The 27,103-nt window shown below is 40.6% G+C and overlaps 1 protein-coding gene across 1 annotated transcript in view; it reads right to left on the bottom strand.

The window, feature by feature from the left end:
* LOC111155203 (coiled-coil domain containing 146) overlaps positions 1 to 27,103 on the bottom strand; it is a 115,614-nt gene that overhangs the window by 13,470 nt on the left and 75,041 nt on the right. The window contains exons 4-14 of the mRNA XM_022515300.1: positions 24,039 to 24,248; positions 19,020 to 19,077; positions 16,966 to 17,142; positions 14,467 to 14,540; positions 13,371 to 13,598; positions 12,316 to 12,502; positions 6,616 to 6,711; positions 5,862 to 6,032; positions 4,401 to 4,489; positions 4,144 to 4,308; positions 893 to 1,117 (exon numbers count right to left, since the gene is read on the bottom strand). Of these exons, the coding sequence (XP_022371008.1) occupies positions 893 to 1,117; positions 4,144 to 4,308; positions 4,401 to 4,489; positions 5,862 to 6,032; positions 6,616 to 6,711; positions 12,316 to 12,502; positions 13,371 to 13,598; positions 14,467 to 14,540; positions 16,966 to 17,142; positions 19,020 to 19,077; positions 24,039 to 24,248 (1,680 nt within the window). The remainder of the gene's footprint in view (positions 1 to 892; positions 1,118 to 4,143; positions 4,309 to 4,400; positions 4,490 to 5,861; positions 6,033 to 6,615; positions 6,712 to 12,315; positions 12,503 to 13,370; positions 13,599 to 14,466; positions 14,541 to 16,965; positions 17,143 to 19,019; positions 19,078 to 24,038; positions 24,249 to 27,103) is intronic.

The raw sequence follows: 27,103 nt of genomic DNA, 5'->3' as shown, positions 1-27,103 counted from the left end.
CCTGCCAGTAGTTTGAAGAAGTACTGTTCTTCACACCCTGAAGTTCTTCCCACACTCTGCATACCCATTATCCCAGAGTTCATTTTTAATTGCTTTTTATCTCTTTCTCTCTCTCCTCCCCTAAAACATGGGCACACATAGTTGCATTTGCTCACCCTTAACTCTACATTTCATCTCATTTGCCGTTTATTGGCTCTTCTCATGATCCCCTCATTTCTCTTGACAACTGAAGCTAAGAGCCATGCTTTACCACCTTTTTTGTCCTTTCAGGGTCCAAAGCTTCACACACAGCTTTGGATGAAACAGCCCACAATCAAAACCACAATGAAGAAACAGATCTGATACCAGAGGTGATTACTACAGGACCTTACAATTTCACATTCCAGATTTCCCGGGCACAAGCAGCTTGGGAAGACTGCTACAGCACTAATTGATTAATGACATAATTGTAGCCTGGAAGAAATAATGCTCTTCTGAGAGGTCCTATTTGCTGAGAAAATGAGTTGGGAGAATGGCTTAATAAATATCATACTAAGACCAAATCTGTCACAAAAGGGGATACAAAATCCAAAGACTTATTTATGTCAATTATACTGAAATGACTTGATGATAATGGAGGCAATCTGAATGGAAGCCTGGGAAAGAACTTTCATATTTAAAAGAGCAACAACTGAAACCCTATTCTTGCGTTTCTCTCTTAAAAGAACAGTATCTTATTTTCAGGCAAACACACTGCTCACTGCCCCCCACCCCAAACACGCCCCTGCAGAAGGCTAAGGAAACCTGAATGTCAAATGCCCCTCGAGACCCACTGTCAAGCCTCGAGAAGGGACAACATTTCTAAATCGGGTCTCTGGGTGTTTTGTTTCTCACATTAGGTTCCTGGTTTTACCTTTCATTTCGATGCTGAACAGCTTTCTCGTATCTCTTACGCAGCTGCACCATCTCCTCTTCAATCATTGTGATCATATTGGCAAGTCTGTCAATGTTGTTTAACTGGATTTCCTTCTTCTCCTTCATTTCCTGAAGTTTTGCTACAATTTTGCACACATCGTTTTGCATGCTTTCTCGGATAGTAACATTGTTGGCATGTTTCAGCATGCAATTTTGTAACTTTCTTTAAAAATAATGGGGAAATGGTTAAGAATATCATTTTCTTCAGTTAGTGTAAAAATAATGAAGACTTCTGAAACTATCGAAGCAGCTCCCGCTTTAGGACGTCCCTTGAAATGACAATAGTAGGACAGTAGTCCCCTTATCCACCGTTCTGCAGCCTCAGGAGCACGCAGGCATCCGTCCACCGGAAGCCAATGCTCCTCCTTCCGGCTCTTGGGAAGGTCAACAGCCGTCTAACGCTACGTCACAAACGCGCTCGCATCCTTCACCTCACCTCAACCGGCTGCGTAGGCATTTTGTCACCTCACGTCACACAAGAAGGGTGAGTACAATACAATAAGATATACTGAGGGAGAGGGAGAGAGCCCACATTTACATAACTTTGATTACAGTATGGCGGGCCCTCGAACAACACACTTTTGAACTGCCGGGGTCCACTTAAACGTGATTTTATTTTATTTTTTTATAAATACAGCACAGTACTATAAATGTTATTTTTTTTTATGATTTTCTTAATGTTTTCTTTTCTCTAGCTTACCTTATTGTAAGAATACAGTGTAAGGGCCTGGTTGGCCAGAGGGAGTCATTTTGTGTTTATGCAGCAAACTTAGATTGACCCTGCCCCTCCCAGAGGAACTTACTTGCAAAGCCTAGATACAAGGGCGGGTCACGCCAGGTGAAGACATCCAATCAGTGGGGCGCGCATATATCTACTAGGGTAAATTGAAATTCAATTGGCCACCTGTGTGTTACCTAGCAGTTTTTTTTTTTTTCCTGTGTGTGGCAGACTTAGCATGACTGTGCAGTTTTCTCTGTGTATTGTAATCTCATTGGCCACCTGTGTATAGCCCGGCTAAACTACCTCTATAAAAGTTAGTCTGTGAGGCTGGGAGGGGTTGCCTCTTTGCAAGAGACGGCCCTGACTGGTCAGTTTGATTCTCGAAGCTTGGTGTGAAATAAAGCTTTGCTTGACCTTCGCTTTGTATCAGTCTCGCTCCTTTGATTACGGACCCTAACAACAGTATACAATATGATAACGTAAAATATTGATTAATCGACTGTTTACATGATTGGTAAGGTGTCTGGTCAACAACAGGTTAGTAGTAGTTAAGTGCTGTGCAGGGATTGGCACCCATAACCCCTGCGCTGTTCCAGGGTCAACCAAATGTTGCTATAATCGTTCTATTTTATTAGTATTGTTAATCTCTGACTGTGCCTGATTTATAAATTAAACTTTATCATAGGTATGTAAGTATAGGGGAAAAAAACCTAGATTATACAGGGTTCGGTATTGTCTGCAGTTTCAAGCATCCACTGGGGGTCTTGGAAAATATCCCTCACAGATAAGGGGGACTGCTGCAGTAATACTGGTATTTGTCATATAATGCTCTTCAGGAGTTACTGTGATCTTCCCAGTTCTCAGATTCCCCACTCCCCTGGTTTAGGACATCTTTCCTTTTGTGCCCCAAGGCTTTGCTGCCCCAACTCTGTCAAATCAAGAGACCATAGTAATTCATTTACTGCTCTGTCGTCCCCATGAGGCTGCTGCCCTCTTTTGAGGGCATAGATGGTAATATCTAATAATGGCCATTGGACCTAAGGTGGTCCTGACTTAATACAGCATCACAAAAATAAATGCTGAATGAATGCGTGGCCTCTATAAATGATCTTTTACTTTCATGTAGGATGAGAATCTGATTAGGAAATTAGATTTTCCTACTCATACCAATCCCTTCCCCCTGACCCTGTCCCTCCGCTGCCTCACACACAAGAACCCATTTTGTATAGCTTATGAAAGGAAACTGGGCATGTGTTGTGATGAGCACTGGGTGTTTTACGCAACTAATGAATCATTGAACACTAACTACATCAAAAATTAATAATGTATTATATGTTGGCTAACTGAACATAATTAAAAAAAAAAAAGGAAACTGGGCAATAATGGCCACCAGAAAAAAGTTCAGGTTGTATGAACTCAGTAGATCAGGGACTATGTATAAGTGAAAGAGTCCAACATCTTTCCACATGGTAAACAATAAATTTAATAAATAATAATTTGCCAGATGTTTCTGAGTATGTTTTTATGGATTAATTCATCTCATGTAAAAAGTCCTATAAAATAAGGACTATTTTTTTAAAAATATTTTATTTCTTTGAAAGTGAGAGTGAGAGCACGAGCAGGGGAAGGGGCAGAGGGAGAGGAACAAGCAGACTCCCCACCAGACATGGAACATGGAGCCCCATTTAGGGCTCAGTCCCAGAACCCTGAGATCATAACCTCGGCTAAATTCAGATGTTTAACCAACTGAGCCACCCAAGTGCCTCAAATAAGGACTATTTTTATGGGTAAGAAAAATGATCCCAGAAAAGTAAGGTAGCTTGCTCAAGGTCATAAAGCTAGTGCTGCAGGGTGGGGATCAGAGACTAGAAAGCTAGCTCTTGTAACCAGCACTATACTGCCTCCTACAAGCACATTAGATGCTTCAAATCTATAACCAGGGAATGCTGGTTAGTAAACATTTGATTGTCTTCTAACTTTAAAGGCAAATTATCAAACTTGTGCTTTTCTTTCTAACTCGGTAAAAAAAAATAAATAGTATGTAAACATAGTTTTTTATTCACTTAAAAATATAGCTGTCAGGGGCACCTGGGTGGCTCAGTGCATTAAGCCTCTGCCATCGGCTCGGGTCGTGATTGCAGAGTCCTGGGATCGAGCCCCGAATCGGGCTCTCTGCTCAGCAGGAAGCCTGCTTCCCCCCACCTTCTCTGCCTGCCTCTCTGCCTACTTGTGATCTCTTTCTCTGTCAAATAAATAAATAAAAGTAAAATATATATATATAGCTGTCAAACAGTAGAAGCATACGGAATCACATTCAGATGCTTAGATTGTCATTTGTAAAGCATCTTTGAGCAAGGGCTCATCTAGCTTTGTAAGACCATCAGTTTCTTCTTTATTATTCCCAGGGTATTTTGGAGTTCAGTGAATCAGAAGAGGAACTTTTGAAAAGATGGTAGTATTACACTTACCTTTCTTGAGTAACTGCACTATTTCTTAAAATTTCCAGTTCATTTAACGACATTTTATGCCTTTCTTTTATTTCATTTACTTTCTGGTGAGCTTTGTGAAGTAAGTTAACAAATTTGTTTCTTTCATTTCGGATAGTGTCATACAGTTTAGCAAACTCTTTGAGTCTGTGAAAACACAAGTGTTTTTGAAACTTATGACATAAAACTCATTTTCCCCCCCACCTGTAACAAGATAAATCATCACGTAATTCTCTTACCTCCGATGAATTTCATGTTTTTTCTTCTTGTGTATTCTGATTTCCAGATCCTTTGCTTTGATCTCCTTAACAATGTTTGTATATTTTTGCTGAAATACGAAAGTTAGGTGTGAAATTAAAAAAAAAAAAAAAAAAAGCCCATCACCATCAACGTATGAATACTCCCAGCTGTATCCTATCTCATTCCTGTGCTATCTTAGCCAGCTGAGTTGGCCAGTTGAGGAAGAACTGTAAGGGAGAGATCTGAAAATTGACTGGCTGGCTGAACTGAATTAAGGACAAGAAAGAATGAGAGAAAAGAAAAAGAAAACAGCCTGTACAGGTTGGATTTGAGGAAAATTTGGGGGACTTTTGGGACAGCCTAAGAGTGAGTGGGGACAGAACAGATGGGCTGGGTAAGTGAGGAGTGTGTGGAGGGTAGCTAAGGGAAGAGGATTTGTAGTTAGTTTTGACAGATGTTACAGATGGAACCCTTTGTGGTATTTTGTGAGAGACTGAAGCCAGGATTTTAAGGTACTTTCCCGAGAAGAAATACTACCCCAAGCAAATGCTTGCTCAGAACAAAGTTTGCCCTCAGAAACAGCCAACATCTGAGGCACCTGGGTGGCTCTGTTGGTGAATTGACCGACTTTCGATTTCGGCTCAGATCATGATCTCAGGGTTGTAGAATCGAGCCCCATATCAGGTTCTGTGTTCAGTGTTGTCTGCTTGTCTCTCTCCCTCTGCTCCTCCTCTCCCTCTCCCTCCCCCACAACACAAATAAATAAAATCTTAAAAAAAAAAAAAAAAAAGAAACAGCCAACATCTGGGTCACCTGGTCAATCCCGGTATTCTTTTTTAATAATATGTCATATCATGTTCATTTTTAACGGGAAACCTCTGAATATAATCCTTTCATGGGATAAAATGATTTTAATGTTGAGGTTTTAGCTAGCATGACCACAGGGTCGTTTTTGCCATTGGTTTCATTGTTCTTTCAGTTTAGAACGTTGCCCTGGGTCAACTATGGTACTTTGTTGGGATCCCAGTAAAATCATGGATGGAGGAGTAACTAAGGGCATCCTAGCAGTGGTTTAAACAATGCCAGCTTGATGAACTTGGAGAGAGGGTGGTCTAATGCTCTTGCTCTTGATTTGTTCTTGGACAAACCAGAGTGGCACATGAGTTAGTGGGGGAATCTGAGAGACCTGCAGCCTGTACAGCTGTCAGCCCTGTTCCCAGGAGATACCTACCTTATTCTTACTGAAGTTGTCCTGTGCTCGAATCCTCTGCTCATTGTCATTGACCCGGGTCGTTTTTCCTCTAGATTGATGACTATTGTTAATTGAACCCGAAAACCATTTTTTCAGTATATGATTAAGTCTTGTTTGGGGAAGCAAGGTTTCTAACAGACACTGTGTAAAATTGAGGATCTCCTGAACTCTTATAGTAATTAATGGATAGTTACAAAAATGCAGTTACCTGAGCTTTCACGAAATCCTTGGATTTTTGCTCCTTCTCATCAATTTTGATTTGAGTCATACGGACAAGGTTGAAGACAAGCTCTCGCATGTTTTCTTGCTCCTTTAAAAGCTTGTTTTCTTCTGCAAGTTGTTGTTCCACTAACTTGGACTCAGCTTCTGACAGGATTTTCTTTCAAAAAACACAACATATTAAAACTTATTCATTTGAAGAAACACACTAGGGCCAGTATCTTAACAATTTTTATTTCCTATGTAGAATTTATTTTACTAGGATATAAAACAAAGTAACTTGACTGCCTTAGCTCCAAGTATTCTATCTTATAAGAGAATGTGCAAATATGATAACGTGTTTAATGGGATACAAGTTTTTCTTAATCAGACTGTATTTTCAAGTAACTTTAAGAAAAAAAGAGACATAAAAGCATGTTTTTGACAGTGGCTTGAATAAACAAAATTTGAAAATTTAGAATTAGACATTGGTGAAACAAAGCATTTATTACTTATTTTTAAAATGATTATATAATCATTAGCCCTTTTATTTTAAAATCTCATGAATTCGTATAATTTTTGCTGGTTTAAACACATCCTTTTTCCCAAATTAATGTGGGGTTTGAGTGGGCTCTGAGATGAAGAAACAGACCCACATTAAGTAGGATCATACTCTCCTATTGAGGTTTTGTGGAACACAGTTAAAAACACAACTTTGTATTAATCATTCTTAGATAAAAGCTTAAATGAGAGTTGACATTGACCTGTTGGGCCAGATTCCTCTTAGCCATTTCAACTTCCTTGTGGAGCTCTCTCCTTCTCTCGGATAATATAGAATCATCTTTAGGGATAGCTTCCATCTGGAAATAAAAATTTAAAACTGGCACTTACACAAGAATGAAATCTTCAATGTCATGTAGTCAACCCCACTATGTGCCTTTTGCAAATGGTGGGCAAATTATGACTCTTAATCTTATATGAACTGCCTTTTATGCTGAATGTTCTTTATAAAATCATGGTAAACTAAAATATAAAAACCTGTCAAAAATCTATAATTCACCAATTGCAATTATTATATTTCTCCTTCATTTGGAAATAAAATAAATCTTACTAATAATAGTTGCTAACAATTATAGAGCATTGACAGTCAGGGAAGGTTCTAAGTGCTTATATGTATGGTCATATTTAATCCTCACAATAACCCTATGAGATAGGTAATGTTATAATCTCCAGTTACACAGATGAGGAGAAGGAGGAACAAAGACATTTAAGCAAATTGTCTCAGTGATACAGGTGCAAACTCAAGTGGTTAGATTCGGAGTCCATGATCCTAACACTGTGTGTTACTGCTCATCTAACTTGTGCATGTTTGGAAACATGCGTGTTTAAGTGATATTTATTACACTTATAAAATGTGAATTCTTTTATGAAATCCAATAGATTAAAAAATATGATTTATTAACAACAGTAAGAATACTTGGCTACTGTTATGTAGCAGTTCGATGAGTAGCTGGAAAATTCTTACCCAAAAGGAAAGTCTCTTAATTGTTCGATACCTGAAATTCCACCATCGCATTTCTATTGTACTAGTACAAGTACTCCAGGAGAAACTAATGTTTCGTTCTAACAGTCTCTGCTGCCTTATTAGGAATGAACTTGTCAGAGTCTTCATGATGGAGAAGAGAGCAGAGAGGCAGACGTGACAGCTTCTGAGCGAACACCATCCAAAAACAGGGAGGGTTATCTTGGGGGTGCTGACAGCATAGTTGACTTAGAGTGAGTTTAGAGTTGGATCTTTATACCAAAAGCACATGGCTCCAAACTGATATGGTTTATTTCCTCCTGTGACAACACTAAGGTGGAATATTGGCTGAAATTTGTCTCAAGAGGGAAAGCTCATACTGTTTAGTGATGTAAAGGTCACCTAACAGACTCTTTCTGAGATTTGTGTTGCTCTTTTAAAGTAGCTAAAATATGTCCCAACATCCAGGAGTCTGGGCATCTTCAGTAGCGCTTTCTCTACCCTTGGATGCCCAAGATATCAGGTTTCCATCCTACCACGGAGACCTAGCTGTTGAGAAGTACACAGTGGATTAGGAAGATGAGACACAGTCTTGTGCCGTCTGTGTAACAATGTACAGAATTTGTGGTTTTGATGAGCAGGTAAATGCTAGAGCAGCTGAGAGAAGGGACAGCTCAAAGTAGACTTGAATAATCAGGAAAGATTTTATGGAGGAGTTAAGAAGACAGCAAGAGAGAGTTTGATTTCTTCTTCTGGGAAGTGAAGTTAATTGTTCCAGAGCAAGTCTAACGAGCGTCCCAGTTCCTGTCTACCTCTCTGTTACAGGTGGCCAAGATGGGCTACTCCAAATGCTTTGCTCCCAAGTGTAGGCATGCTAACTGGGACCAGGGAAGCTTACAAGGTTTTACAGAAGATATGATGACGGCACACTCAACTAGCTACATGTCAATGAAAGGCTCCTAACAAATTTTCCTCATTTCAGGTCTCAGTGTTTTGAATTACAAACAATACTGCAATGTATTATATTTATTTCTGAATTCTGGCTAGCTACTTCTCTGATACCTTTCTTAATCCTCCATAAACCCAGTCCTCAAGTTTCAGACGGGAACTAAGGATGCTTGGTTTGTGGAAGAAGTAACAAGGTGGTAGCCAAGCCTACTGGTTGCCTAGCCAATACTCACACTCTACTCTGACTTTACTAAAACAAAACAAAACAAAACAAAAACAGTTTTGCTCATGGCTGTAATGTATCCAGGATTCTTCAGACTCTTTTCTAGCTGGGAGTGACCAGATGAGCCATGACAGGCCAGTGAAATGTAAATGGAAGACTGCTGGATAAGACTCCTGGGGCAGTGACTGTTTTCCTGTTAAAAAGACAGAGTCAGGGCACCTGGGTGGCTCAGCTGTTACATGTCTGCTCAGGTCACCATCCCAGGGTCCTGGGATGGAGCCCCGCATTGGGCTCACTGCTAAGCAGGAAGCCTGTTTCTCCCTCTCCCACTCCTCCTTGTGTTCCCTCTCTTGCTGTCTCTCTTTCTATCAAATAAATAAAATCTTAAAAAAAAAAAACAGAGTCAACCGAGTCATCTACCATATGCATTTTATTCTCTCCCTTCCCCACTTTCGTTTGATCTTATCCTAAAGATGGAAGGTCTTTTGACCTTTGAAACAAAATATACATGTTAAGGATGACAGAAAAAAGAGCTAAGAGGATCCTGGGCCTACTTCTGAACTTTTTATTATATGAATAGAACAATCCCCTAGTTAAGCCATAGTAATTGAATTTCTGTTACTTCTGGCCAAATTGAGTCTAATTATGTTCTAGTTATGTTCTAATATTGGGGTGACTTGAGATATTTATCATTACATTTCAGCCCCAAATTATATCTATCAGCAGGTTTTGTATGCTTATTTTTTTTAGTTCTTTGTTTGGGTTTTTACAGATTCACATTTCATACTTAGGAAAAAAATGTGTTTGTTGTAACCAAACCAAAAAAAAAAATGTATAAAGTAAGAAATTAAACATCTGCCCCTTAACTTTACTTCAAATACTACTCCCCAGGAGATACTGTTAATAGTCTAGTGTCTGTTCTTCCAGACAGTTTCAATGCATGAACAAACATCCATAAAAGTTAAGAAGTTAGACATGATTCTGTCACAGTAAACATCCCAATTACTTGATATCAAAAGAACCTCAGTTTCTTTAAGGCTTTGATACTTTCCTAAAATATTTCAAACTTTCATGAGGTTTGTGGCTTGAATTTCTGGAGTCTCTACAGTCAAAAGCCACAGGAGAATAAAAACAACTGTCTCTAGGGGGAAATGAAGTCTGAAAAGTAGTCGGAGGCCTTCATAGTTACCTTTTATCTCTTTCCTTTTTGGACTGCATGCAAGGCTGAAATGTTCACTCATGCTGGGAGTGACTATTTTCAAGTACTGCCAGCCGGCATAGGACTGTGGCTGGGCTAATTATAAGCCACAAGGTCACAGAGGAAGATAATCTCTCACTGAAACAAACTGCACTGGGGCAAAAACAGATTTTTCGCGAAACCAATAAAAGAAGAGGACTTTAATATGTTTACAATGCTGTTAGTTTTCTGTTCAAGGGGTGCTATTTTGTGAAGTGCCCTAATATAAATAGCTACTATTTATTAAAATCTGAACAACTTGTGAACATTCTCCTACAATCTCCCATTGGGTCAAGGCCATTCCTTATGTATTTGTGTCCAGCCAGGTCAATATATAGGGGCACGCCTCTCATCAGAAATAGCTCCCAACCAGCTTTATAGTTTCCCACTCTTCAATATAAGAAGATAGCCCCAGGGGCTGTCTTTGCCCCAAATTCCAATTTAACTATTATAATGCGCTAAGATGGCATAGCTTATAGTAAACCAGTGGCTAAGATGGCATAGCTTATAGTAAACCAGTTCTCCTAACAAAAATAGCTTGAAAAGTTGTATTAAAAAATATGTTTGAAGGCATAGGAGTTGCAAAGGTAAATAGAGTTAAAGTCTTCAAAGGTTCTAGCACTGTCTGGGAAGCAGTAAATGATTAATCTATACGGACTCCAATCAAAGTCAAAGATGAACATTGTCAACTTTAGGCTAACCACTTTAGGCTGAAGAATGGAAAGAGAATGCAAAACTAACTAAAGCAAACCTAAAATGTGGTAAATGGAACAACTGGAAATAGAAATAGGACAATTCATCTGTTTAATTCATCCAAACGAAGGAAATATAGGAGGGGAAAATGGAACATAAAAGTGATGGGACAAAGAGAAAGCAATAGTAATAGAGTAGACAAAACCCCAGGAAGATCTATAACCACATTAAATGTTTTTGGCCTAAATACAAGAACTAAAAGGTAGAAATTTTCAGACCAGATATTAAAAAGTATGTGCTGCATGTAAAAGACATCTAAGTAGGGACACAGAAAGGGTGAAAGTAAACGGATGGAAAAGGAAATACCATGCAAAATCTAACCCAAAAAAGCTAGTATAACTTATATCGTCCTAATAGCAGACAAAGTAAGCTTTTAAAGCAAAAAACATTTCAAAAGTTAAAGAGATTTCACAGTGATGCCAGAATTAATCTACCTGCTGGAACTGTAATAAAAATGCTAGAGGTATATGAGAACATAAAATAACTGTTTTGTTTGTTTTGCAAAAGTGTAAAGAGCACATTTTGCCCACTGAGATTAAAAAAAAAAAACAGATTTGTGAGTACCATCTGACCACAGGACCAAGACCTAGCCATTTGTCACACTCCTAACCCTAACCAGTTTTGTCCACACCTTGCTGAAGATTGGTGTCCGAGAAGCTGGGTTATGCTACAGAAACAATCCCCAGCCATCATAGCTCCAACTATGAAGGCTTAATTCTTGCTCTGCCAAGGCCTGTGGCTAGTCAAGGCAATGGTCCAAGACCACTACTGGCTGAGCATTTGGGCTGCTTTCATTTTGTAGCACTTCCATATCCTCAGGTACTTCCACAACTGCATTAGGAGAGGAGAAAGAGCTAGAGGTCTCACACTGGCAATGAGATGACCTGTCACTTCTGTCCACAATCCACTGGCCAGAACTAGTCATGTGACTTTGCTCATCAGCAAAGATGCAAGACAGTAGACGCTTCCTATACACCTGGAAGGAGAGAACTAAGCATAGGTTAGGATTGGAAGTGTCTACCACAGTTGGAAACTCCTGTTTAAGTTTCTGAGATCATGAGCCTCCATAAGGTCCCAGAGCATGATAGTACCGAAGAGAATGAGTATGGTTTTTATACACCCAGTGGCTTCATCTCAGAGACTGATCTCTTTTCCACCAAAGGATGCAGTCTTTTCAAGGATTTACTGCCTTCCAGCAGTGGTTGGTCAGTTAGCACAGGGAGTACCACCTGAGTGGGAGAGAGAGGACCAGAAAGGTAGTAGACAGAAGGGAAGAGCTATCTTGAGCATCCTCTGACTGGAGTACATCCCTGATACTGTACGGAATTAGCCAGGTAGTCTGGGTTCTAGTGGCCCTTGGCTTGTTGCAGGTGTAGGCTAACTAACCATCTATATTTACCTAATTTGATCTAGTCCCTCTCTGTTACAGTCTGCAAATGACATCATTCTGGATATGATTCTTTCAACTGGTCAAGACAGTAGTCCACTTGGTCCGACTCTGTAGTGAACCCTGGAGCTTGTCCAGAACCGATGGCCTGACTGCTTCCCCTGGCCAGACTGATGCCTGATCCAAACAAGTCATGTCTCTAACCTTGGGTTAGCAAAAAGATATTGAAAAACATTGCAAGACAGAGCCTCTATGATGGGCTTGATGCATTTTAAAATTAGCATTCTCTGATTTCCTTTTCTTTATTGATAGCAAAAACAACTTCTTAAAATATTTTTACTTCAAAGAGGTAGCACTGATCCTGAAAAGTCAAAAAGTGGTGTAGAGCACCCACCTCTAATAGAAGTCTTTGATGTAGTGCCTGAGTTTGAGTGAGGGCATCCCAGGATACTTTCAAGAGCAGCTCCGTCTTTTTTAAATTTCGAAAATCTCGTTCTTTTTCTCTTTGCTTACGAGAAAGTTCATCATGGTAGTTTTGCTTGTCAATGAGACAGTTTCGTAAATTGAGATCCAAGATCCCTCTGTTCCAGGTAAAGAGAGAAAATGAAAGAGATTTGTCATCAACTGCTTTTCATGTTTTTCAAGACCGCACGCTCAGCATATTCATCCAGAAACTATCCTCATATGAGAATCAGATTTTAAATAATGCCAAAAGCAACTTTGTTTGGTGTCATTTAGAGTCCCACAGTCTTTTTTTTTTTAACATTAAAATACATCTTTAATGAATGTTCAATTTACAAAATCCTAATGTTAATGACCTTCTTAATGAGAGGATAGTTAAGCCCATAATCAGCACTATGTTTTCTATCACCCTTGCAAAGAAAAGTTATTTATAATATGTTGGGGGCATTTGAACATTTTATTTTATTTTATTTTTTCAGTGTTCCAAGATTCAATGAATCTTAGAGTCCCACAGTCTTATAAAAAACGCAATTGGAATAAAGCTCAGCAGATACAGAGGCTCAGAGGCTGAAATTTAATTTGAAAATAGGGATTAACACCTTCCCAGGTAACTGTACCAGGAAGTTATTTCCACTAGGAGAAAGTCATGGTCACCTCAGAAATACCATTCATCTTTAGGAAAAATCTCCCAACTATAGCATCCTCCAATGATACACTTTTCAGAGGCACATTTCAAAAACTTACCAAAAAACAACACATAGTGTCCTTAAGGTTCAGTCATCAGAAATTGAGGAAAATGATGAATAAAGGGTGAGAAAAATATTTGGAAATAGTTTATTTAATTTTTTTATTAATGGTAAAAATCTATTTAAAAATTTATAAAATGTTTAACTGAATCAACATAAGTCTGTTTGAGATTATGTGTTGAATCCTCAGATATAAACTGAAGACAAGTTTGGGTGACAGATACACAGAAATGTTACTAACCTTTCAGTTAGTGAAGTTGCTTCATTCTCTCTGGTTAATTCCAGGAGCTTGACCAACTGGTTATATTCTCGTTCTCTGATCTCAAGTAAGGCTCGTTTGCTCTCAACTTCCTTTATTACATCCTCCTTCTCTTCCATTATACAGTTAATTTTGGTTTCAACTTTCTTTAGTGAGTCATTTAGCTCTTTGAGTTCATATTCCAAGACGATTTTTTTCTTTTCCATTTCTCTGTGGGGGATACATACATACATGTACAGATACATAGGTAAATGTGTACACGCCCATGCACACACGTGTGAGCCCATGCTGTCTTTACCTATTTTACTTCCTGAAAAGGCAACAGAAGAGCTAGTGATGAATTTAGAGGTGGGGTGAAGATCATGGGCTGGTGGGTATCTCCGCTGAGTGCCAATGAGTGATTTGTCCCACCTCCTCCCTTTCTCCCCAGATCCCCACTGCAGCGTCTCCTTGGATCTACTGACCAGCCTCCCTGAATATTTCAACTTTGGTGGTGGTGATATGGTTTTTTGAACTGTTACTAATGCCTGCTTTTTTTTCCTCCTCACCAGAGCAATCATACTGTTTCTCCAGAATTTTCGTATCTTCACTTATCTATATCATTTTGGGTTCCTCTAAACCTTGAGAATTCCCTCCATGATTTCTGCCTCCAAATCTACTGTGAATGTTCAGGGGTGTTCCCCCATGTGAATAATTGGCAAAGGAAAGTGTTGCTGTCATCTGGGCTTTAGTCTTCTGGCTGGCTCACACACTTCAGAGCATGAAACTCAACACAGTTCAAATAACATCTCTTGCATAGCTCTGTTAAAGTCAGTTGGAGTTCTCCACGCAGATTCCATTTATAAGTTGGGAAAAGAATATGGTCCCCAAATTAAGACCTAAGTGTTATGAATGATAGTAATATGCTGCATTACTTTCTTCTAATGAACTTGATAAACACAACCTAGACAGGGCCAAATGCAGATATTTCAAAGGTTATAATAGTAATTTGATGTGTTCAATGAGTAATACTCTTAGCATGCACACTAACTTGGGGGAGAGTGGGCTGGGAGGGCCTAAAAATAATATTAAATCATACACTTTTTTGCGTGTTGTTTTTTCTATCTCTTTTCCAATTTGTACAGGAACAGCTTGATGGTGGACCACTTCATCCTAGCAAAAAAATGGAACCATGTTAAATTATGTAGTCTTAGACCAGAGGTATTTAAGACAAGAAAATTAAACAGAGAGAAAAGAACTACAATGTACAGAATTCCTGTTGTCTGTCCTGCACTGTCCGGGTGCTTTAATTATTTCATTTAATACTCACAGTGACCTTATATAAGATAGTTGTGGTTGTTAGCAGTTTAAAGAGGAAGTAGCTGGGGATGCCTGGGTGGCTCAGTCAGTTAAGTATTTGCCTTTGGCTCTGGTCGTGATCCCAGGGTCTTGAGATCAAGCCCTGCATCGGGCTCCCTGCTCAGAGGGGAGCCTGCTTCTTCTTGTCCCTCTGCCCCTCACCCTCCCTTGTGCTCTTTCTCTCTCTCTCTCAAGTAAATTAAAAAAACAAAACAAAACAAAACAAAACTTAAAATAGGTAGCAGAATGTAAGAAGTGCTATTTGTTCCCTTTATGGCTGTCCGCCCATCTTCATGGTTCCAGGGTTTGGCTGCTAAGAGCCCATGCTTGTTCTCCTCTCTGTAGGATTGCCCTGGTTGAGAAGAGCTGTCTCGTCAGGAGTAGAGGGAAGAAGGCAGCCCTCTGTGACCAATGACTAATGGATGTGGTGATGTAACAGCTCATCCCCTCTACCTCTGGATGGCATTTGTGGTCTAGAGTTCCTCCTAGGATTAGGTTGAGACTAGAGTTCTCCTGAAAACACATTTTGACGCAGCTCCTTCCCAGCTCTGTGCTACTTCCCTCCCTCTCCTATCAGATTCTCCTTGGTGCCCTCCCTCCACGAATACTTGTCTGAGTACTAGAAGCTCTGCTCCTAGGGAGCCCTAAGACTCATGCGGAGGGAATTCAAATAATGTTGCCAAAGTCACACAGCTAGTAAGCAGTAAGGCCGAGATCAGAAGGTAACATTGTCTAGAACCACTTTCTACTAGGCTCTGTGGCTTCACAGAAGGTTGAGTTTTAGCCTCAAGCACCTCATGTACACAGCAGGGTTCTGGAACAGCCCTTCCTGCCTGAGGATCGCACTGACTTCGGGGCCTGGGGTAGCACACACACGTGGAAGTTGTACACTTCATGGCCGTGTAGTGTATTTCTCCCTGGGATATTGCTCAGTCCTTAAGTTATGTTAAGGCTGAGACTCTTAGGATTTGTTGGGGGGCTCTTTAAGAAAAAGTAAAAATTAAAAACGCTAAATAGGCACAGAGCTTTGGAAGAGGTTCATGCAAGTGAAGGGCCTGAAGCTTTAGCTTTGCGGGGCACCTTGCAAATCTGTCTCTGCTCAGGTGCTGCGCTGCAGGGAGCAGCTGGTTCTGCCTTGTTTGACTGCTCTAAGACCCTTAAGGAAAAGGAGGTTAAAGTAATCATAATTGTCCTTTAAGCCATGAGTCTCAGCTGTTGTTGTTTTTAAAATAACTCTAGGTTATTTAAATCATTTTTTGAGAGTTATATGTATTTCAAAGTAAAATGAATTTTAATGATCTCCTAAAACATAAATGCATAAACAAAGTCTTCATCACTTTCATGGGGAGAAGGGAATAGAGTGGAATCAAATAGACAAGAATAAAGTTATACAAATATACATCTGGTTGCTCTTCAAAGAAGTGATTGTGTTTGTGACATTCTTTTTTTTTTTTTAATGTTCAGTTAGCTAACATATAGCACATGATAAGTTTTTGAGGTAGTGTTCAATAATTCATTAGTTGCATGTAATTCCCAGTGCTCATCACAACACGTGCCCTCAATACCCATCACCTGGCTACCCTGCCCCCACCCCACCCCGCCCCCTCTGTAACCTTAGTTAGTTTCCTGGAGTCCAGAGTCTCTTATGGTTTGTCTCCCTCTCTGATTTCTTCCCATTCAGCTTTCCCTCCCTCCCTGTCTGGACCTCCACGCCATTCCTTATGTTCCACATATGAGTGAAACCATATTCAATTCTAATGCCAAAATGCTTGGTGAGGTCTAGAGAGATTTTTTTTTTAAGATTTTATTTATTTATTTGACAGAGAGATCCCAAGTAGACAGAGAGAGGCAGGCAGAGAGAGAGGGAGCAGAGAGCCCCACTCTCTGCTCTCTCCACTTAGCAGAGAGCCCAATACGGGGCTCAACCCCAGGACTCTGAGATCATGACCTGAGCGGAAGGTACAGGCTTAACCCACTGAGCCACCCAGGTGCCCCTAGAGAGATCTTTTCCCTGGGTCAAGGGCTCCACATTAGGGAAGGACTACCAAACACTCTCAGGTCTTCTGTGAATTCCTAGAGCCCAGGTGTAGTTGGATTGGATCAGTCACAACACCAAACGTTCCAGTTGGTGTGATGCTGCCCCTCTTTGTCAAACCTGTGGGCTTAGTCTTGATAACCATGCGTCTGGACATCCATGCAGGCACAATGCTTAAGCATTTATGAACTGTAAGTAGCATACCTTTAGGTTGACCTGATATTCCAATAGTTCTTCTAGTTCCTTCTGCTCCTTTAGTAATTGCTTTTGCTTAGATGCCAAATCTTCCCGTAAATTTTTGATCTCCAGTTTCTTCTGCATTATTTCCTTACGTAATTCCTCAGTGCTTTCTTTCAATAGTCTCATCTTCTTCTCCATTTCCTTTAAAAGTCATCAAAATTGGTTATATAGAGCCTGAGCAAGTATCTGTCTACCCAAAAATCAAATAAAAAATAATTTTATGCACCATTTTGATTATATCTGTTTTGAGCTTCATGAATGATTCTTACAAGGTTACATACAAAAATGATTTCTGACAGTTGTATGTCATATATTAAACATTTAACATTAGAGTCATAGTTGTGTGTGTGTGTGTGTGTGTGTGTGTGTGTGTGTGTTTAACTAGTGCTCCTGTCTATCCTGCATTTTAAATGTGTCCTCTTTGAGGTAATTTTTATTTCATACCCAAAAAACATTAGTGAAAATTTCCAGCCTATTTTCTTTTTTTTTTTTTTTTCCAGCCTATTTTCTAGCAGCCTTGTGATTTGACATTAGATGCAAATAATCTTTGACTATCAGGCTAATGGTTAACCTGAGTCCCATGTGAGAATTAAAGACTAGGGAGTTCATATATAGAAAACCCAACCCTTTGTGCTCCTTAATCCCCCACTTTCTTATTGGTATTACTTCTCTAACTCATTCTGCCCAGAGGCCCTCCACCCCAGAGTCATAACACATCTTTATTCCCTTGGGGATTGTTTGACTTATTTATGGGAGAGAAGTCCTACACAGAAAATCTACACATTATTAATGACTGAGTGAATGGATCCATTAAACTTGCTCTGGGCTTTCTGCATCTCTCCCTCCTCTACTGCTGCTGGGAGAGGGTTAAATTAGTGATCCTATGATCTGGAACTAAAATTCAAAATGCTCTTCCCCATAAAATCTGTGTGGTAAATGATAGGTGTACTTTATAATAGTGTAAAATATATATTACACACTATTATATATATAATGTATTATGTATATATATGTATATATATAATATATTATGTGTATATATATATATACACATATATACATACACACAAACACACCAATAAAAAGTAGTATTTTACTCTATGCTGAACAGGTTTTTGTGCCTTAGAATTAAAATACCAACAGCACACTTTGGAAATACAGTTGTTCAGAAGAGGGCAACAGTGCAAAGTGTAATGACATTTCTTTTTACTTTGTGTGATAGAGCATGACAAAAGGACTCCAATTCCTGTTCCTGGGGGTATTTGTCATTCTTCTCATTACAAGGAAGAGCCTGTTTCTCTACCCCTAGAGTTTAGACTTGGCCGTGTGACTTGCTCTGGCCAATGAAATATTCCAAAAGCAGATGCCTGAAGTCTTGTGTGTTGGGATTTGCCATTACTTGAGGCTGTTTGTCTTTTTCTTGAGGCCAGAGACTCCCCCACCATTATGTGACTAACTGGTGACATGTCATCATAGACCAGCTAACCTGCCAACTGGCTGGCCTGTGAGTGGAGCCATCCTAGACTACCCAGCCCCAAATGAACCAGCTCAGACCAGAACTCAGAACTGTGGGGGAAAAAAAAAAAGGAATAAAAAGAAATGTTGGCTGCTTTAAGCCATTAAGTTCTGGGGCAGTTTGTTATGTAGGAATAGATAAGTGAAACATTTCCTTCATGAAAATTTCTTATAATAAGCTTGAGATTTCAGGAAGCTCTGAGAGTAACAGTTATGCAAAAAATAATGTTTTTATGTGCCAACCACAGAATCCTTTTTTCCCCCTAAAAACAAAGCAGATACTGTCCAACTAAACACAGCCTGAATTAGAGGTCAGATAGCGAAGTCTGTGGTAGGCGTCACTGTGTGCATTCCAGAAGTTATTCCTTTTAGTATTATCCACACTTAAGACTCTTGGATCTTTCAAATGTCTCAGAGCACGATTGTTGTGATAAACATTATTTATCAAAAGGGATGTTTGAAACCAGTTGTATTTAACAAACTGTAGACCATCTAAGACTCACTCCTGGCTTAGGAATCTTCTCAAATTCCTTTATTATGAGGTTCTTTTCTTCTGTTAAGCTGTAAAAAACAAACAAACAAACAAAACCCAACAAGTTTGACAATGTACAAAAGAGTAAGCTATTTCTGCAGTAATAACCTTCTGCTTTCTCATAGAGTGTGCTTTCCATGTTTGTTTGCCAGGTCACCTGGCGTCCATTCTCTATGATGGCTTCAGTGACTCCTGGTTAGGGGCCTCCCCCCACCCACCCTCTCCTCTCACAACACCGTGTACACCCATCCATTAGAACAGTTGCCTCACCCCATCACAGCTACTCGCCAGCAGCACCTCCTCCCTGAACTCTGACCCCTTCCCAGGCTGGCCTTGGGCCTGCTTTTATACTATTTGCAATGAACCAGTGCCTGCCTGGATTACTGCAGTGCCTTCCTCTGGCTCCATCAAATAAGGAGCTCTCGTTAGCCAGCAGGTCTGGGACCTTGGAGCTAAAGACGCATGCGCACCAGGTGTTATTTTTTTTTTTTTTTTTAGGAATTTTTATTAAATGCAATCATATAAACTAAGGTTAGCGTAATAAGTATGTGCCAATGGAATTTCATATAGGTCAGCTGTCTGGGCCACAGGCTGAAGTTGAACGGTCAGAGTTTTGAATACATATGCCTTTACTTTTAGAGCTTGCGTACAAATTGACGATACGCCACTTCCAACCGAGTGGTCCTACACCTCACCCAGCCTGCCACCAGGGGGTGGTAGAGTGCTGCCATGTTTTGGTTATAAAGACCGCCTTAATGTCCCTGAGTTCCAAAAATGATAACATGAAGCTCTCCCACAATAGAAGACTCTACAGCTTTTACTTGTAAATAAGTACAAAATGGTCTTTTCTTTAAACAAACATAAGATGACTAATTCTTTAGGACATTTTAAACTAGTTACATTTCTATCATGTGTTTTTTATTAAGAAAAGCTGATTTTTTTCCTTAAAAGGATGCATATTTTCCTATTTAATAGAGAAATATATCATTCATAATCCCATCCCATTCACCACAGTTGACCATTTTTACTTTTCTTGTATCTTTTAATAATATTTACAAAATGTTTACATATGATTAAATCCATTTTTACCAAACATGTAATTAAAAATATCTTCACAATTAAAAATATCTGCAGACTTCATAATTAATAACTTAATAGTTTCAAAGTTTCCTAGTGGGTAGATATTGCATAATAAAATAATCCTAAATATCACCTGTCTTTCAGTAACTCTGTATCAGGTCATTTACACGCATCATTTCTAAACTTCAGAACTTACCAACTAGGTATTGTTTTCTTCATTGTACAAATGAAGAAACAGGAGTTAAAGCACCTTTTCCAAAGTCACACAGTCAAGGCTGAACTGACATTCAAGCCTAGAAACCTAGCTCTGACTCAATATCAAGCTGCCAGCCTCTGGCATACATTATTATTTAAATATCCATTATTTTTTTAGAATTTAGATTGCTTTCAGTTTTTCACTTTAAAAAAATGTAGTAAATATCCTCATGCATTCTTTCTCTTTTTTTTTTTCTTTTAGATTCTCCTTTTTGCATGGCGTTACTGAAATAAAGGAAAACCACTTTTGTGCCTATTGATATATATTAAGTCTTAACCTTTTAAATTGACATTAAAATTTAAATCTGCCTGACACTTCCAGCTTTCCTGTAGACTCAGGGTTGCTGCAGGGTCAAAGCTCCTCCACACTCCTTTCTTTTCTGTAGCAAGAGAGTCCTGACTGAAACCATGTCATCAAAGGGTTTTGGTTTTAAGGACTCATGAGTGAAGAGACAATAAAGGAAGCCCTGGATGTTGTCATGGGCAGGAGGCATCTTCCAGCCTGAATGGGTAGAAATCGCAGGAGGTAAATTTTTGAACCAGTACAGGCAATAAACATCTAAGAGTCAGCCAGTCCAAAGCCAGAAAGGGCTGAGATGGGCGGCTGTGCTCTCCCATCAGGAGGTGCTGAAGCGTGGGCTGGTGGTCACTGATGGAAGATTCAGGTGACTCTAACATATAGCCAGGGCTGAGAACCACTTCTGGGGCCAACAGCTGTTAAACTTCGACATGTCTCAGAATCACAGAGGGAGTTTGTCCGGGGTGGGGAGGCTTGGACAAAAATTGGAGTCATTAGTTTTAGGGTTGAAGCTACCTTTTAAACAAGTTTGTCAGGGGATCCTCTTTGAGTTATGAAGACAACACCCTGCAAAACCTGTCCTAAGCGCATTCTGTTCTTGGTTTCTACGGGGAAAGCAGGAAACATTAAAAAAAAAAAAAAAAAAGTGTTTAGAGAGTGAAATCTGTTCCAGCTGTGGGTTTTTCCTTCCTACTAATCCTGATGACCTAGATGCCCCTCCGTCATAGCTAACATTCTGGAATTGCAGATGCATCGCCAAAATACTCCTTGTTCTTTCTTGCCGGATGTTTGTTTCTTGGTTCCAACTTTGCTGTTACTACTAGACTAAGAATGGAAAACAGCCACCCAGACCTGGATGACAGCATGGGGACGGTGGGAACCAGCTAGGAAGCATAAAGAGTCACCATGGCCAACATCGAGGGACAGTTGTGTGCACAGGCAGCACAGGTGTCCCCAGTCTCCACATCCCTACCCATGACAGACAGCGATCACTGACCATGGCTGAGACTTGTCAGAATGCCTCAGATTTAGCATGAAAGACACAATTTATTTGCTGTCCAGAACTGAGGAATTACTAGAAAGCTGAGAAGCCCCAAAAGGTAACAAAACAAAGGCAAGGAAAAGGCTGAATAGAATATTGGAAAATCTTTTCAGACTGTGGTTAGAAAGATAGCGACTTCTGCTTTGTTTCAAAAATAAGTTCTCAATAGTATTTATTTAATTACTCCATTACTTATTTATAATATTTAACTTACTTAAGAAGGTTATATAGTCTTTCCTAAACTGCATATTCAAGAGGTCAATGAGTATTAATCTCAAAACCAAAACTCTGGTGGCATTTAATTATTAACTGACCCTGTAATTATATCACCATCAGTATTTATTAAAGAGTTATATTGTGTGGAAACATGAGAAAATCAACCAAATTATAGAGTAAATTTTTTTTCTCTAGAGCATTTGAAAAATATATTATTTTTCATAGTTGCCAATGATTCAGAGGTTCCTAAAGATACTGGGGGTGGAGGGGTGCTAATTAGGGTTTTTATTATTTAGACCCTGAATAAAATGAGTTTGTTGTGCTGATCTGAAAAGTATCATCGGTATATTTGGATGAATGGGTTTCTCTCACTGGCTTAGTTTCTTTATTTTTAGGTGGGGATGGAAATATCTACTTTTTTCCTGGGGAGGGAATATTGAGTGAATTTGTTTCTGTATCATGTAATATAAAATATATTAAAGCCAATGAAATACAGCCTATAATTCTTTCCTGGTGATATTCCTTTTGGAATTACCATTGTTTCTATGAAACTAAGTTTGTTCATTCTTGAGCTGCTAATATTTGAGACTGTGAGGGAGTCTGCTCAAGCTAGAGTATTATGTGTTACAAATCCAAAAACAATACACACCAAACATTTCTGCAAATGTGCGTCCTGAATGTTCTCGTTCACTGTAGGTCACTGTGGATGGTCCCCTCCCCATCCCAAGTAACTCAGTGAACAATTTGCCTGTCTATACCTAAAAGTCAAGGGTTCTGGGTGTTGCTGGGGTTTTTTCCTTGGCAGGGACACTTGGAAATCTTAAACAATTTAAATATCAACTGACTTATGTTCCTCTTACCCTTTCATGGAAATGTCAAGCATTCATATTTTCAATACTAATGAACAACCACCAATTGTTTTAATTTCATTATTTTCTCAACTGAAAGAGTGCTTACAGAGCACACAAATAGCTAGGGTTTCTTTTTATAGATCTCACTGTGAGCCTGAAACAAGTTTAGATTGAAAGACAAAAAAGAACTCAGATTTTTTTTTTGCCCCAAATATAATTCTCCTGAGTCAGCTAGCCTTCTTCATCCCCCCCGTTGAAAAGACAGACCCCAATGAGAGGATTCAAAACTAAGGACTTACGGAGTCCTCAGAAAGTCACTCAAGTCATCTGCTCAGCTCTCAACAGGAGTGAATTATATTCACTCCGTCGGAAATTTCTACCCACTCTTAAAAATACTCAGAGAAAGTTCTGCCACCTTAAAAGGTAACAAATTCCAGGAGTGATAATTTGGCTTTCTCTTCAGGACCCAGCACCCAGCACACCAGAGCACAAAACTTGGATTGTAGTTATTCTGAAACTTGATCTAGAGAGTGTGGTTTGCTGAACAAAGTCTTCCACTGACTCACTTCTCTGCAGGAGGAATGTTGGAGATTTTGGAAGGAACATTTGCCTTCTAGCAATACATATCTACTTCAGTTCACTGAATGACATCCTCTAAATCCGGATGAGTAATTAATTGTGTCTTTCCGAAGGCTATTATTACTTTCTTTCTTGATCCTGAGGAATAGTTTAGGAGAATAAGGTTGAATATGTGGCCCATGTTGCTATGTTAGAAAAACAGAGGAAGCCACATTGTGACCCTCGGCTCACAGGGATTTGCCTGCAGATGCTTGTAGGCGCCCACCATGCAGCCACATGGTCTGGCATTGTTGAAAGGACATGGAGCCACCATCAGGGCGAGAGAGGCTGAGAGCGTGTGCCCAGTCCTTGTTCTCTGCTGTGTGTTCTTTGGCTACAGTTTATGGCTTTCCTGACGCAGGGAAAACAAAGCAGGGATCTCCTCCTGAGGGCGTCTCCCTGTCACCTGGGCTTTTTTCTAGAAGTTGGGTAACCTTCTTGTTCAGGAATGGCCCGTTCTAGGAAACCAAGGAGAGAGCTAGGCTTTAATTATCTGAACGTTGCCATCTCCCACTCACTGTGCCTAAAATTCCTTCCGAATTCAGTCTCATTTTTCTGACTTCGTTTATGTGGAAAGAGCTTGGCTCCACTCTGTCTTCAGTGTGTTTGATGAGAGAAGTGTGCACTTACCTATTTAATCTGTACTGATTGTGGAACTCTCTTTCTTTCACCGCATTATATTCATTTTGATACTTGAGAAGTTGTTCTCGCATTTTAGAGACCTCGGTGGTGAACGCCTCAGGAAAATCATCGGCTTGCTGCAGATGAAACTGCTGCTGCCGTATTTGCTCAGTGAAACGTTTGGCATCCTCTAGAAGTTGGACCTCTGACTCTTGCGTGCTGGGTTCCATGAAACAGAGATTCAAATGATGAGAAGGAGGTACTTTTAACACCCGTAGTAGCTCGCCTGGGGGTGTAGCAGGGAGAGGAAGGAACATGTCCACACTACTCCCGGTTCCTTTCATTCCCAGGTTCAGTTCAATTCAGTGACATTTTTGTGCCAAGTATTGTACTGGGTACTGGAGGTGAGTGGAGCTCATAGTCTCACAAGGGGAATGGATGGACTAGGCACCTAAAGCACCAGGTGACAAGTACTACCACTAGTGTCTAGATCAAGACGGTGGGAGAGACAGAGCACTGAGCTGGATGAGAATATGGTATTTGTACTTGACTCTGAGGAATAATCATGACTTCCCAGACTGGCAGGCGGGTTGATGATAGGGACTAGAATGGGTCCTCCCTTCAAATGCCCCAGCAATGCTGGCTTTCTCTAATTCCTGAGTTCTCCTGACCCAACTGTAAGAAAATCTCTTCCTCCTTAGTGAACTAAGAAAGAGCAAAGTTTTCTAGTGACACTTTACTAGGAAACCAGGAAGAAAAATTCTCCTATAAAATTGTGGACCTCAACTACCTTACAGAGTTCTGATCCTATCTTCAATGTCTGGCTAGAGCTGGACTTGAATGTCACAGTTGAGGGCGATTCCCTATCTGGGAGCTCTTGTCTCTGTCTAGGAAAAAAGGTTCAGTATCTGGCAAGAAGCAGATCTGAATGGACACAGAAACTAGACTTGGTGGAATCTTCTAAAACTCCCCCACCTCTGCTGCAAGCTGGAGGCAGCTGCAGCCTCATCAGCAGACTTGATTCATCTTTCTCAGAAACCCAGCTGCCTCATACTAGCTACCTGTCCTCTATGGAAGCAGGACTGGCGCCATTTCTTGTGTTAAAGCCAGCACTGCTCTTTGGTGCACGCCCTACCAAGCTTCCTCACCAAGAGAAACCTTCAGGGGTCTCCTCACGTGCAGAGATGCCCAATGATTTGATCAAGGCTGTCTCGACTGAAGTCACCTGCTCCACCCATTTCCTCTGGCTTTAACATGTCATTTGTTCAATAACATCCAGCGAAACATTTCCTGGGACATAATATGTTCCAGGCACTATGTTAGGTCCCAAATAGCAATAGTGGCGACCGTGATAACACGGATAATTTCTATTAATGAAAGCTGGAGTTATTTCTTACCATTCCATTTCCTTGCTTGTCAGTCTAAAGTTGCCTGGTTACCTTAATCTGAGTCTTCACCTGTGGAGTCGTGAAGCATTGACTTGTGCCACAGTGTCTGATCTCCCCCAGAAAAAAAGTGGACAAGGTGGCTAGGGTTCTAACCAGAACACAAATGCTAATTTACCCATGTGGATTTAAAACACAGTGTCAGCAGAAGAGAACTTAACTTCTATAACGTGGTTCCAATGCAAAACTCAGTGGGTTTCAGTTCAGCATTTGCAGTCTGTCCCTGCCACGCTAAAACCTCAGCAGCAAGAGTGGAGAGTGTGTCCTCATGCCGTTCTCACCCAGCACACAGGAGTGGGAGAGGGTGGTTGGTGTTCGTAATGACAAGAGAGGGAACTAAAGGGTCAAGAGGAGGTAAGATGTGGGTAGCAGAAGGGAAGTAAGGGTTTTGCAACACAACCTGGAAGTAGGAAGAAACAACACCATAGCCTTGGTCCTACACTGCTGTCCACCACTGGGGCCTAGGGAACTGAACTGTGGGCCAGGGAAGGAGGAAGCCAAATCAGCACCCCACAAAGCGTGCCCTGAGAACTGCATGGGTCCCTCTCCCCCGTTTATGTTGAAAAAGCTTACCCCAGCCTTCCCATCTAAATCTTCCAAGTTCCTGAGTCTTGAGAACTATGTGTACACACTGGCAGTAGCGCCAGTTGTGGGAAATGGAGTCTCCATGAGGGATGGGGGTGAGGAGTTAGCTGGAGGCTGGCATCGAGGAAGAGGAGGAGGATCCAGAGCCAGAGCCAGGAGGAGGAGTCAGGAACATGGGTGGAGCTGAGTAAGTAGGTGGTGGAGTGAGAATGAAGAGCTTGTAAGAATGTAGCCTTGCTCTCCTTCTGGTGCTTCACTCTTCCCCCCCAGGCTCCCATCCTCAAAGTAGCCAAATGGACTCTGGGCAGAGAATGAAGTAGGGCTAATGTTTGAAGATGGGGGAGTGGATGGATGGGGAATGGCAGGATGGAGTTTCTATTCATTGCTGTCTCTCTTTGGCTTTGAGTGAGGACATCATACAGGGTTATGAGGCAGGAGGTTGTGGGGAAAATGAAGAAGGAGGCTGGGAATAGTAAGAAGTAGCAACAGAACTAGATTTCCTTTCTTTCTTCATTCTCCTTCTCCTTGATTCCCAGTGGTTCATAGCAGGTGCTTAGAAAACTTTGTGGAATTATCCTGGGGAAGCCTATTCTCACCTGCTGCTGACTGTGATGAGGCTAAGGGGAGTAGACTCGGGTAGGTGGAAGGGGTGAGAAGACCAGCATCTCAGCAGATGTAAGCTGGGGTTGTGCTTGAACCTATACCTCTGAGTGGTAGAGAGAGATGGGGAGAGAGAATCCTACAAGAGTGTCCTATAGCAAATAATGTCCGTGTCACACCAAATCCCACTCCCCACCTAGACCACTCTGGGGGTCATCTGTAGCTTTGGTGGACAGTTACCATACACACTGACAGCACCTGTGTTCCTCTGCCTGAGAGCTTTCTCTGGCCACAGGAACTTGCTTGGCTTCTCAGGGGGCATTGCTAGAAGTGCCAGGAGATCACCTCCCTAGGAACAATTGTTAATCAACAAGGGATGGAAAAACAATGGGCAAATAGCCCAATTTCCTCACCCTTTGGTGGGAGAGTTCAGAGGTGTGTTCC

Source organism: Enhydra lutris, unplaced genomic scaffold, assembly GCF_002288905.1.
Source record: "Enhydra lutris kenyoni isolate GAN:26980312 unplaced genomic scaffold, ASM228890v2 scaffoldscaffold40, whole genome shotgun sequence".
NCBI lineage: Eukaryota > Metazoa > Chordata > Mammalia > Carnivora > Mustelidae > Enhydra > Enhydra lutris.
Note: the sequence above shows the minus strand (reverse complement) of the source record. Positions and strands in the feature narration are given on the sequence as shown.